Source organism: Pelobates fuscus, chromosome 8 (assembly GCF_036172605.1).
Source record: "Pelobates fuscus isolate aPelFus1 chromosome 8, aPelFus1.pri, whole genome shotgun sequence".
Taxonomy (NCBI): Eukaryota; Metazoa; Chordata; class Amphibia; order Anura; family Pelobatidae; genus Pelobates; species Pelobates fuscus.
Window position 1 is genome coordinate 92,767,715 of NC_086324.1, and position 13,022 is coordinate 92,780,736.

The 13,022-nt window shown below is 44.1% G+C and overlaps 1 protein-coding gene across 1 annotated transcript in view; it reads left to right on the plus strand.

Moving 5' to 3' along the window:
• The window catches only part of DNAH7 (dynein axonemal heavy chain 7), a 261,702-nt gene that overhangs the window by 230,301 nt on the left and 18,379 nt on the right, over nt 1-13,022 (plus strand). Inside the window, exon 61 of the mRNA XM_063430168.1 lies at nt 3,427-3,579. Coding sequence (XP_063286238.1) covers nt 3,427-3,579 — 153 coding nt within the window. The remainder of the gene's footprint in view (nt 1-3,426; nt 3,580-13,022) is intronic.

Consider the following 13,022-nt stretch of genomic DNA (forward strand, 5'->3'; position numbering starts at 1 on the left):
CAAAGGATATATCCAAACTGCCTCTTCAATTTTGGCTTATTCCTACCAAAAACAAATTATTGAACAAACAGACCTAATAAACCTGTAAAATAAAGGTGCCAGCATTATGGCTGTAAGTACATTATGGAAAATGTAGTTCACAACAATTGGAGTGCCAAAGGTTGCCTACCGCTAGTATATGACATGAATCATTCAAGAAGTGAAATCCTATCTTTCACACACAAAAAAACAAACATCACTTATTCAGTTATTTATGTCCTAGACCTTAAATTATTTAGATATTACAGTCCCATAGCTTGTCTGAGAGTTTTGAAGAAAAAAAAAAACAGATAAATCTCTGACCTTTAACAAACACACCATTAAAACACAGTAATAGTAAATTATAAGCCTGGCATATATTAATGCACACTCTCAAACCTTCACAATGGATTTTAAATAGCTTCACTAGACTCATAAAGGTCTCTGCCATGTGTAAAACTGAAGGATGTGGAGAAGGATGTGATATGAATGCTAAGGTAATTCTTACATTCTGCTCAAAGTTGTGATTTTCTTTTTTTATTAAGTTGAAAGAAACAAACACCTGAAAGTACCTGTGATTCTCCCTACAATAGCATAGGGAGCATAACATTTATTAAATAGATCATGATAGTAGATTTTATAGCAAATAGATTGGGAGAAGAAAAAAAAATGAAAAATAGGCCTCTCTCCCACTTTCTGACTTACAAGGGAGAGCAGAAAGGACATCCCACAAGTAACACCCTAGCTGGTTAGTGAGTAAGGGAACAGAGTGATGTCAGCATTCTGGTAACAGGGAAAGTTTGCCCTATTTGGGGAAATGCCCCCAAGCAGGGAAAATCAAAGAAGACGGCAGGAAGATCCACCCACAAAGCTCAGAGCATGGCTGTGCTGGAACAGAGATGAGGTGAGTAAACTGCAATATTTTACATTGACTAATTCAATATTCTCTATGACATTTGATGTATTCAAAGCATTTGGAGGAGATTTAGCTAAAGTTGTAAAAGGCATAACATGTTCACTAGGGATTGAGGGCAGTTCCTTAGGAATACAAAAATGACCTTTAATCTAGCACTGTCCTGCTCTCATCAAAGCAGCCATAACACTCGCTGTGAGATTATTATTCTGATCTTTGGTCTAGTCTGGTTCCTTTAATTAAAACAGCAAGACTAAAATAGAATCTACATTTTCAATGGTCACATGATAGCACAGCTCAAGTTCTGAGAGTTCTTTTTTCTTATTCAAATCACAGAATTTGCAGGTTCTTGCAGTTTGCTGTGCCAAGACTAAAAAATGTGAAGGCAACGTTCATTATTTTCAGTGAGAATATATACCATGAACCCCTGATTAACAGAGGAAAGGAGAGGGTGGGCACAGTGTCCCCATTTATGCATGCACATGGCATACAGCTACTCTATAGGCCGGCAGGGCCCATTTTAAGGGGGACAAACGGGGAAGCTGCCCCGTGCCTAGTTACTCCTAAGGGGCCCAAAGCAGCTGCCCCATGGGCCCACTGCCCGCATCACTTTAGAGGAGCCCATTGGGGGGCCCATGAAATTAGGGCCACCCGATGAGTATCGTTGAACAGGGGACTGGTTGAATGCTGTGGCCCTTTAAGAGCACGACAGGGCCCCTCTAGTGGATGCTTGGAGGAAGTGACAGCTGATCACTTCCTCCTAGCTTCATAAGAGAGTACCGCACGGGAGGAAGGAGAGGAGGAGGCGGCAGCATGGAGAGCAGAGGCAGGAATGAGCTGCTGCTCACACTCACTGCCATCAACCTAAGCCAGCATCATCAGGATCAAGATGAGCTGAAGTTAAAATCCAGCCGTGGAGAGAGAGGCTCTAGCTGATTGTGTACAGATATTGTATGTAGATGGCTGTCCTCTGGGACCCTGTGCTGAGATCTAAGTGCAGAGAAATCATGCTTCTCACAGGCTGTGCATTTATGCTTTCCTCTGCATGGAGCTCACACACTACCTGCTGTGTGTACAGTCACTGACCCTTTCTCCTTATGATGAGGATCAGCACATTTAGATATATATGTTGCAGATCTCTGCAATCTGGCTGAATGGCTGCAACTCAGAGAGTTTATGGAAATTTATTTGGGAGCCACCCCACTCTCTGCTTCTGCCCTGTGTCCCCTCCCTCCACTCTCTGTTTCTGCCCTGTGCCCACTACTCTTCTTCTACCCTGTGTCCTCTACTCTTCTTCTGCCCTGTGCTCCCCCCACTCGTCGTCTGCCCTGCACCCCCCTCTCTGCTTTGGCCCTGCTGCAAACATAGAAAAAACATCACCTGTATGTGTCTAGGTATGTCAGAGTGTTTGTGTGTTGCTGACTGTCAATGTGTGTATCTGAGTGTGTATGTGTCAGTGTGTGTATCTGAGTGTGTGTGTCTGAGTGTATGTATATTCTAGTGTGTGTATCTGTGTGTCAAGGTGTGTGTATGTGCCAGCACTTGTATCTGTGTATTTATATGTGTGAATGTGTGTTAATGTGAATGTATATCTGTGTAAGTATGTGCATACATCCCAGCAATCAAAAACATGCAAACACATCTATTATATACAAACACACTTTTGATTTCAAACTCCTAAATGCGTATATATGTGTATATATATATACACACACACACAGATACATGTAACAGTACATACAAATACACACCTACTCTATACAAAAACAGGCATACTTTCAAACACTGCTCACAAATACACAAATACAAATACAACACTGCAAGAATGGCCAAATGGTAGATCCCCAGCTGGCATAGCATCATGGGAGTTGTGCAACAGATGGGGATCTATCATTTTGCCACTCTTGCGCTATGTGGGGGGCAGGGGCAAAAAGATTTATTGCTCCAATGCCCTCTCTACATTTGTTCTACCAATGGGTTGGGCTGGGCTGTAGGGTGTGATTGCATGCCAGGGAGTGGGGTTGCAGGGACCAGCAGGCTCAAGCAAATGCTTTCCCAGGGTCCAATCAATATTAAAAACGGCCCTGTAGGCCAGGGGTGAGAGTGAGGGGTTGACATTCAGTAATCTTTTGAGAATTGCTCCAGTTTTTAAGCCAAAGTCAGAAGGTAAGCAGAGACAGGGAGCCTATTTGCACCATACCATATACAATGAACACATGGTGCTTGTAATGTCCCTTTTACAAATATCTGCCTTCATAAAAAAGGACAAAATGAACCACTAACAGAGAGGTCTTCTCAATACTATATGACAGTTATAATATTTAGAGGGTTCATCTAATGTGAGAAATTGCAAAAAAATTAAATCACTCTTAAGGTATTGAGTTTAGCACAAGCAAAACAATAAATCAGTTGTTTTAAAATTACAAATTTAAATAACCATGGTGTGTGCAGAGAACAAATACCTCATCTTAATTTACCCTTTTTCTTATCAATAGGGTCTGGTGGTTATGTCCTCTGAATTGGAGGAGGTAGTGATCAGCATTCTAAAAGGCAAAATTCCTGGTATGTGGATGAAGAAATCCTACCCCAGCCTAAAACCTCTTGGCAGTTATGTTAATGACTTCCTCGCCAGGCTAGCATTTTTACAGGTGAGAAAATGAGCATCTTGAACAGAGGGTGAAGCTTCATAAACCATATGTTTAGGAACTACTTTTACCAAGCTTAGTGTCAAGCTTAGCCATGCCTGGGCTTAAATAAGATTCTGAAAGTCTTGGTTAAATGTTTGCAAGCAATTCTAAAATCAAGCTTCATCAAAAAGAGATATAACTAAAGAAAAAATAAAAGTAAATCAATATTGGATGTCTCCAGAATCCCACATTTGTTGAAAGAACTTTTAGAAATAGCTTTTCTCCCCCATATAGAATTACAGTTACCCCCAACCCTGTTTGCACTGCATTAGATACTTAACTTTAACTTATATAACCATTGTTTAAATCTTAAACCTGTCCCTATCTCCAATGCTCTGTCTTTTGTTGTTCTGTCATTGAATTGCCTTTTAAATATCTTATTGTAATTTCAATACATGTTTTAGTTGTGGACATAACATGGGGCATCACAGAATATTCATGACTTTGTAAATTAGTTACACATTTGTTATGTCTCATCCATTCATATCACTGTATTCACAAATATGTACACTACATCTATACGTTTTATTGTGATCCATTCAGACACAATATGCAATTTGAGTTCTTACAGATGAGTTTAGAAGGCTAAGAGAGACATGAAGATTTTAATGTTGAAGTGATGTTGAATCAAGGAACAATTTTGAAATATGTAATCATAAGCTTTAGGTACACATTTGTGGCTGCTTCTGGTATTTTGATGAATCATAAGTTGAAAGCTCTTATAATACCCTGTGCAGATATCTATTTAAATGAAACTGTAGTGCCAGGAAAACAAACTCGTTTTACAAGAACAGTAGTGGTAGATAGCCCCTAGAGGATGAGTTAACCCTAGCAAGTAATTATTGCAGGTTATTAAAAACTGCAATAATTACATGCTCAGGGTTAAAGGACCACTCTAGGCACCCAGACCACTTCAGCTTAATGAAGTGGTCTGGGTGCCAGGTCCTTCTAGGGTTAACCCATTTTTTCATAAACATAGCAGTTTCAGAGAAACTGCTATGTTTATGAATGGGTTAAGCCTTCCCCCTATGTCCTCTAGTGGCTGTCTCATTGACAGCCGCTAGAGGCGCTTGCGTGCTTCTCACTTTGATTTTCACAGTGAGAGCACGCCATCGTCCATAGGAAAGCATTATGAATGCTTTCCTATGTGACCGGCTGAATGCGCGCGCAGCTCTTGCCGCGCGTGCGCATTCAGCCGACGGGGAGGAGAAGAGGAGGATCGGAGGAGGAGAGCAGGAGGAGATCTCTCCGCCCAGCGCTGGAAAAAGGTAAGATTTAACCCCTTTCCCCTTTCCAGAGCCGGGCGGGAGGGGGTCCCTGAGGGTGGGGGCACCCTCAGGGCACTCTAGTGCCAGGAAAACGAGTATGCTTTCCTGGCACTAGAGTGGTCCTTTAAGTGTGATGGGACACTGCAACCAGACCACTTCAATGAGCTGAAGTGGTCTGGGTGTCTATAGTGTCCATGTAAGTTCGTATTGTCATAGGAGTTAAATTTTGAACACAGTGTTTCCTATACCCAGAAAACTAATAAAAAGGTTGATGTGAGATGGTGTGAATGAATTTAATGGGCAGTGTAAGTTAATTGATACATCTGATGGGTACAGTAGTTTGTCATTCTGTACCAGGGTAAAGGATTCTTACATGCTTTAGTAAACAAACTGTAAAGTCTTTCATCTGATACCAATTCACAAGACAGATGGCTACATGGACTAATATTGATGTACAGTGGCAAAAAAGTATTTAAACCCTTCAGAAACAACTGCATTTATGTATAAAATCTATCTGGTTTGATACTTATCTAAGTTACAGTAATGAATAATCTGTTTTAACTAATAAACAAATGCTTGTATTGTTCTTATTGAATATACCACTCAAATATTCACAGTATAATAAATGCCTTGCAAAAAAGATTAAATGTCCCAGACACGGGCTGTCTCTGTTCTCTCTTGAATTGTACCTTGATTGCATTCCAGTGGCCCAACAGTTTTAAATATTACCAATAGAGATCAGTGTTACAGAATTATTGGAACATAGCTAGGAAGAGTAGTCACCAGAAGACTACTTTGCTCTTTGGTTACCGTATTATACTCTCACTTTACTGTTTACAGATTGTTTACGGACTGTATTGCAGTCTCGTGTACTAGGTTATCCTGCCACTGACTATATGACTTCGATGCACTGTTGTAACGAGTATATACCCCTACACGCAGGATCCAGCCTAACAGAAGACAGTACAGAGGAGAGATACGTCTACCGGACCTTAGAGTGGCCGGACTCGACGTAATAGGATAAGACAGAGTCAGGAACGATCCGAGGTCAAGGGCACAAAGAGACAGCGTAAACGAAAACTAGCCGGGGACTGGTACACAGGAATCAGCAAGCCGGCAAACAGTACAGAATAGGATAAAGCGAAAACGAAGTCAGAATACAAAGCCAAGGTCAAATACGGAGAAACACAACTGAACACAACAAGCACTAAAGGGAACTGTAGCAGAAACCACGATAGGGCAAGGAACTAAGGGAAAAGGGTAAGTATAAGTAGCCTTCAAACTAATGTGATTGGCTCCTGTCACTTCCACTCCCCCAACAGGTAAGTGTATGGGGTGATTGGCATGACAGGAGCCAATGGGAGCCTTTTTGCAATTTAGGCTCCCACTGTCTCTTTAAGAGCGCGCCCGAGATTCGCGGCGCGCTCTTAGCTGCAGGCGGGACACGTGACCGCTTCTCGCGGTCACTGCCCGCCTTCCTGTCTGAACAGTCGGACGAGCCGCGCGCGGCTCGTGCAGCCGCAGGACCGCGCGCGGCTTGAAGAGAGGACCGCGTCCGGCCCCCGGATAAGGTAAGTACCGCTACAGTACCCCCCCCTGAGGACACGCCCTCCGGGCGGGCAGGACCAGGCCTGGCAGGAAAACGCGAATGGAAAGAACGTACAAGGCGGGGAGCATGAACAGCATCCGCAGAAATCCAACTGCGCTCCTCAGGCCCATAACCCTTCCAATGTACCAAGTACTGAAGCCGACCCCTGAGAAAACGAGAGTCAATAACAGCAGATACTTCGAACTCCTCATGACCCTCCACAGAGACAGGAGGGGGAGGGGGAGTATGCCGGGTATAGCGGTTGCGTACGTAAGGCTTCAACAAAGAGGTGTGAAATACATTGGGTATACGCAGATTCTTAGGCAGACCCAAGGCATAAGAAACGGGATTAACCTTATGTATAATGCGATAAGGACCAATGAAGCGGGGAGCCAATTTCATAGAAGGCACCCGGAGGCGAATATTCCGTGTGGAAAGCAAAACCCTGTCCCCCACAACATAGGAAGGAGCCGCTCTGCGATGCTTGTCAGCCTGAGCCTTCTGGCGGGCAGCAGAGTCCACCAAAGAACGCTGAACCTGCTCCCAAGTATTACGCAAACCAGCCAAATGCTCATCCAGAACTGGCATGCCCTGTGAGGAGAATGCAGCCGGAAGAACAACGGGATGCTGGCCATAGACAACGTAAAAAGGGCTTTTGCCGGAAGAATCATGAGTGGCATTATTCCGAGCAAATTCAGCCCAAGGAAGCAGGTCAGACCAATTGTCCTGATGGTGAGACACAAAACAACGGAGGTACTGCTCAAGAGACTGGTTGGCACGTTCAGCAGCTCCATTAGACTGGGGATGGTAAGCGGAAGAAAATGAGAGGGAAATACCCATCTCCGAACAAAAGGCTTTCCAGAACCTGGAAACAAATTGGCTACCCCTATCGGATACAATAGATAAGGGAATACCATGTAATCGAAACACTTCTCTAGCGAAGATAAGAGCCAATTCCTTGGAAGTGGGCAACTTGCGAAGAGACACAAAGTGAGCCATTTTGGAAAACCGATCTACTATCATTAGGATGACTGTGTTACCATTCGAAGGGGGTAATTCAACAATAAAATCCATTGATAGATTAGACCAAGGTCTCTCGGGAACGGGCAACGGATGCAACAGCCCACAAGGAACTCTACGAGAAGTTTTCATACATGCACAAGTAGTACAAGCACTTATATAGTCAGTAACATCCTTACGTAAGGTATCCCACCAGAAATACCGAGAAACGGCTGACACTGTTTTGGAAATACCAGGATGTCCAGCAGTCTTAGTATCGTGATAAAGTGACAGAATATCCCGTCTCTCGGGAATGTCAACGAACAATTTATCATTAGGGCTCTCGCTGGGTGCCATGCCTTGTTTCGCTTGTATGGCCTGCAAGAGGGACGAGGAAATAGACAATATAGTAGTTGCTATTATCCTGTCTGGGGGAATGACAGGAGTGACATCAATCTCCTGTTTGTCAATAGTCTCGAATTGTCTGGACAGAGCGTCCGCTTTGGTGTTCCGGTCACCTGGCCTATAGGTGATTATATAATTAAAATGAGACAAGAACAGTGACCACCTAGCCTGCCTTGAAGACAATCTTTTAGCTTCGCTAAGGTAGGATAGGTTCTTATGATCTGTAAATATGAGAATAGGATCCTTAGTTCCTTCTAGCAAATGTCTCCATTCTTTGAGTGCTAAAATGATAGCAAGGAGTTCGCGATTACCCACATCATAATTCCTCTCTGCCTTGGACATTTGTTTAGAAAAGAAGCCACAAGGATGCAATGGCTTGTCAGGAGACTCTCTTTGGGATAAGACAGCACCTACCCCTATATCGGAAGCATCAACCTCAAGTATATATGGCAATGAGGGGACAGGATGCTGTAAAATAGGGGCAGAGGCGAACGTAGTTTTAAGAAAGTCAAAAGCCTGAAGTGCCTCAGTAGACCAGACACGTGTATTGCCATCCTTTTTAGTCATACGAGTAATAGGCGCTACTATAGACGAAAAACCTTTGATAAAACGTCTATAATAATTAGAGAAACCCAGAAAACGCTGGATGGCTTTCAGACCTTGCGGCAGAGGCCATTCTATGACTGCAGCGAGCTTCTGGGGATCCATCCGAAAACCCTCGGCGGAAATCAAATACCCTAGAAACTGGACCTCGGACTGGTCGAATAGACATTTTTCTAATTTGCAATAAAGACCATTAGCAAGAAGGGTCTTCAGAACTGTCGTAACATGTCTGTGATGAGTGTGAATGTCTGTAGAATATATTAAAATGTCATCCAAGTACACAATAACAAATGAGTGAATAAAGTCCCTTAAGACATCATTAATAAATTCTTGGAACACTGCTGGGGCATTGCAAAGCCCAAATGGCATGACGGTATACTCATAATGACCTGACCGAGTGTTAAAGGCTGTCTTCCATTCGTGGTCCTTTTTAATACGTATCAAATTGTATGCTCCTCTAAGATCTAATTTGGTGAATACCGTAGCATGTTTGAGCCTGTCAAACAATTCTGTTATTAGAGGTATAGGGTAAGCATTTTTGATGGTGATCTTGTTAAGACCTCTATAATCAATGCAAGGTCTTAAATCACCTTCTTTCTTTGATACAAAGAAGAACCCCGCTCCAGCCGGAGAAGAGGATCTTCTAATAAATCCCTTGTCTAATGACTCTTTAATGTATTCCTCCATGACACGGTTTTCTTGAACCGATAGGGGGTACACCCTGCCCTTAGGAGGTATAGTACCAGGCAACAAATCAATAGCACAATCGTAGGGTCTGTGAGGCGGTAATTTGTCAGCTTCTCTTTTATCAAAGACAGTCTTTAAAGTTAAATACTGAGAGGGTATTGTCGTAGATAAAGGAGGAACAGTAGGAACGTTAATAGAATTCACAGGCGTGACTTCAATAGTACATGACTCATGGCAGGCTTCACTCCATGATTTTATCTGCCCTGTCTCCCAGTCAAAAATGGGATTGTGGGCACGTAACCATGGATACCCTAACACCAACTGTGAAGAGGGAGAGGTGATGACCTGGAACCGAATGGTTTCATAGTGTAGAACCCCTGTGTACATGTGTAGCGGTGCAGTCTCGTGAGTAACAACAGGAGATATCAATGGTCTACCATCTATGGCCTCAACGGCCAAGGGTATCTCCTTCTCTCTGATGGGAATATTGTTTCTCTTTACAAAACCAGAGTCTATAAAGTTCTCGGCTGCCCCAGAATCAACCAGGGCGTCTATGTTTTCAACTATACAACTCTCTCCCATATGTAAAGAAACAGGGAGAAGCAATCGGTTAGGAGGCAATGTAGGAGACTTAGAAATCACACCCAAGGCCAGTCCCCTATAAGGTCTTAGGTGCGAGAGTTTTCCGGGAGCAGAGGACACTCCTTTACCATATGGTCTCTCTTACCACAATATAGGCAGAGTCCCTCCCTTCTCCTATGTAATTTCTCAGTATCTGAGAGTTTGGCAACCCCTAATTGCATAGGTTCCTCTTCAGATACTTTAACACTCTCCGGTATATTAACTCTGGGTTGAATAGGTGTAACAAAACGTCTATTCCTGTTCTTAGTATAGAGCCTGTCACGAATCCTATTATCTATATCGATGAGGTAGTCAATAAGGTCCTCTAAGGCAATAGGAAGCTCCTTAGCTGCTACCTCATCCAATATAGAGTCTGATAAACCTTCCATGAAGGCCGTAGTTAACCCATTATTGGTCCAATCGACCTGTGAGGCAAGGGTACGAAACTGTATAGCGTAATCAGCCACAGACCTAGAACCCTGTTTAACCCTCATTAATGCTCTAGCGGCATTCTTAGACCTTTTCATAGTATCAAAAGTTCTGCGAAAAGCTGTTAGGAAACTGTGAAAGTTATGCACCATAGGTCCATTAGCCTCCCAAATAGGGTTTGCCCATTCAAGTGCTTTGTCGGTAAGTTGGTGCATAAAGAATCCAACTTTAGACCTCTCTGTGGGAAATGAACGTGGATACATTTCAAAATGAAACTCTATTTGGTTAATGAACCCTCTGCATGTCTTAGAATCCCCTCCATACCTAGGAGGAGGCGTTAAATGTGCTGTAGCGTTAGGCATAGTCGATACTTCAGGAAGCAGGGGTGCAGGAGGGTTAGGTGCGGTTGCTGGAATGGTTCTAGTTAAGAGCGTCTGGAGAGCCTGAGCTATTTGATCCATACGGTGATCCTGCTCTACAAATCTAGCCTCATGGGTCGCCATCTGTTGAGCTAAATCTGCGGGGTCCATGGCCCTATCGTAATGTAACGAGTATATACCCCTACACGCAGGATCCAGCCTAACAGAAGACAGTACAGAGGAGAGATACGTCTACCGGACCTTAGAGTGGCCGTGTCAGGATCGGGACAGGGATCCAACACGCAGGGTACAAAGAGTGGAAAGGTACGTATACCGGGCCTTAGAATGGCCGGACTAACGTACCGAGAGTAATAGAGAATAGTCAGAGACAAGCCGAGGTCGAGGGAACGAGAAGACAGATAAGCGAGAGACAAGCCGGGTCAAGGGATAACAGAGAAGCAGGGTAGTACAACAAGCCGAGTCAAAACCAAATAGAGCAAACTAGAATACCAGAGCACTGAGTGACTAGACAAGCTAGAACCACGACAGGGCAATGAGCTGAAGAGAGAAGCAAGCTTAAATACCCTGGCTCCGGCTGGTAAGCACGCCTCTGACAAGTGCCGATTGGATATCGGACACTTGAGTGACAGATCGCTCGTGATAGCGTCATGACGTCACGTATTGAGCGTCCTGCTAGAAAAGGGTGTGGATTCCTCGCGGCCGGTGTTTAAGTGGCTGGATGAACCGCGAGGAACGGAGGAAACAGCTCGCCTGGATGGATAAACCACCAAGTCTCTACCTCTCTTAGAGGTAGAGGCCTCAGGTACCCTGACAGTACCCCCCCTCTCAGATACGCCCACCGGGCGGAAGGAACCGGGGCGAGATGGGAAGCGGAGGTGAAATGCTCTGCGAAGGCGAGAAGCATGAACATCCTCCTGAGGTACCCAACTCCTCTCCTCAGGACCATAACCCCTCCAGTTGACCAGATATTGCAATTTTCCCCTTGAAATTCTGGAATCAACGATGGAGCTTACCTCGTACTCCTCCCGACCCTCCACCTGAACAGGACGAGGCGAGGAGACCTTAGAGGAGAATTTGTTGCAAATAAGGGGTTTTAACAAGGAGACATGAAAAGAGTTAGGAATGCGTAAGGCAGGTGGCAGAGCAAGGCGATACGCAACCGGATTGATACGAGTGAGAACCCTGTAAGGGCCTATGTAGCGAGGAGCAAATTTCATAGATGGAACTTTTAGTCGAATATTCTTAGTACTTAACCATACCCTATCCCCAGGAACAAAAACAGGAGCAGCTCTTCTATGCTTGTCAGCGTGTATCTTGAACAACGAGGAACTATGTAACAGAATTTGCCGAGTCTGATCCCATAATTTCTTCAGGTTGGCGACATGATCATCAACCGACGGTATCCCCTGAGAAGAGGAAACCGAAGGAAAAATCGAAGGATGAAAGCCATAGTTCATGAAGAAAGGGCTAGAGCGAGTTGAATCGCAAACAAGGTTATTGTGTGCGAACTCCGCCCAAGGAATCAGACCGACCCAATCGTCCTGGTGTTCGGAAACAAAGCAACGCAGATACTGTTCGATTTTTTGATTGGTACGTTCAGCAGCTCCGTTAGACTGAGGGTGATAGGCCGAGGAGAAGTTCAATTTGATGCCCATTTGAGAACAAAAGGATCTCCAGAAACGTGAGACAAATTGAGAGCCTCTATCAGAAACAATCTCTGAAGGAATCCCATGTAGGCGAAAAACCTCTTTTGCAAAAATCTCCGCCAATTCAGGAGAAGTCGGAAGTTTAGGTAATGGCACGAAATGGGCCATCTTAGTAAATCTATCCACCACCGTGAGAATAACAGTCTGTCTCTTGGAAGCAGGCAAATCAACGATAAAGTCTATGGATAAACAGGACCAAGGTTTCTCAGGAATGTCCAAGGGGTGTAACAGGCCACATGGAGATGCATGAGGTAGTTTAGTTTTGGCACAAGTCTCACAAGCTGCGACGAACTCCTCAACATCTTTTCGAAGTGAAGGCCACCAGAAATCCTTGGATATCAAAGAGTATGTCTTGTGAATACCAGGATGACCAGCTACTTTACTTTCGTGAAAACATTGTAAGAGCTCCAGTTGAAGTTCAGGAGGAACAAAGTTTCTTCCCTCAGGAGTGTTTCCGGGAGCTAGATGTTGTGACTTCAAGATCTGGTCAAGTAGCGGAGAATGAATTTTGAGACTGGTATTAGCAATAATATTGCATTTGGGTACAATGGAGGACATAAGTGGTTCAACTGAAGCAGAGGGCTCATATTGGCGAGATAGCGCATCGGCTTTAGAATTCTTTGACCCAGGTCTGTAAGTCAGAACGTAGTTGAAATGGGTAAGAAACAACGACCAACGAGCCTGCCTGGAGGACAACCGCTTAGCCTCTCCGATATAA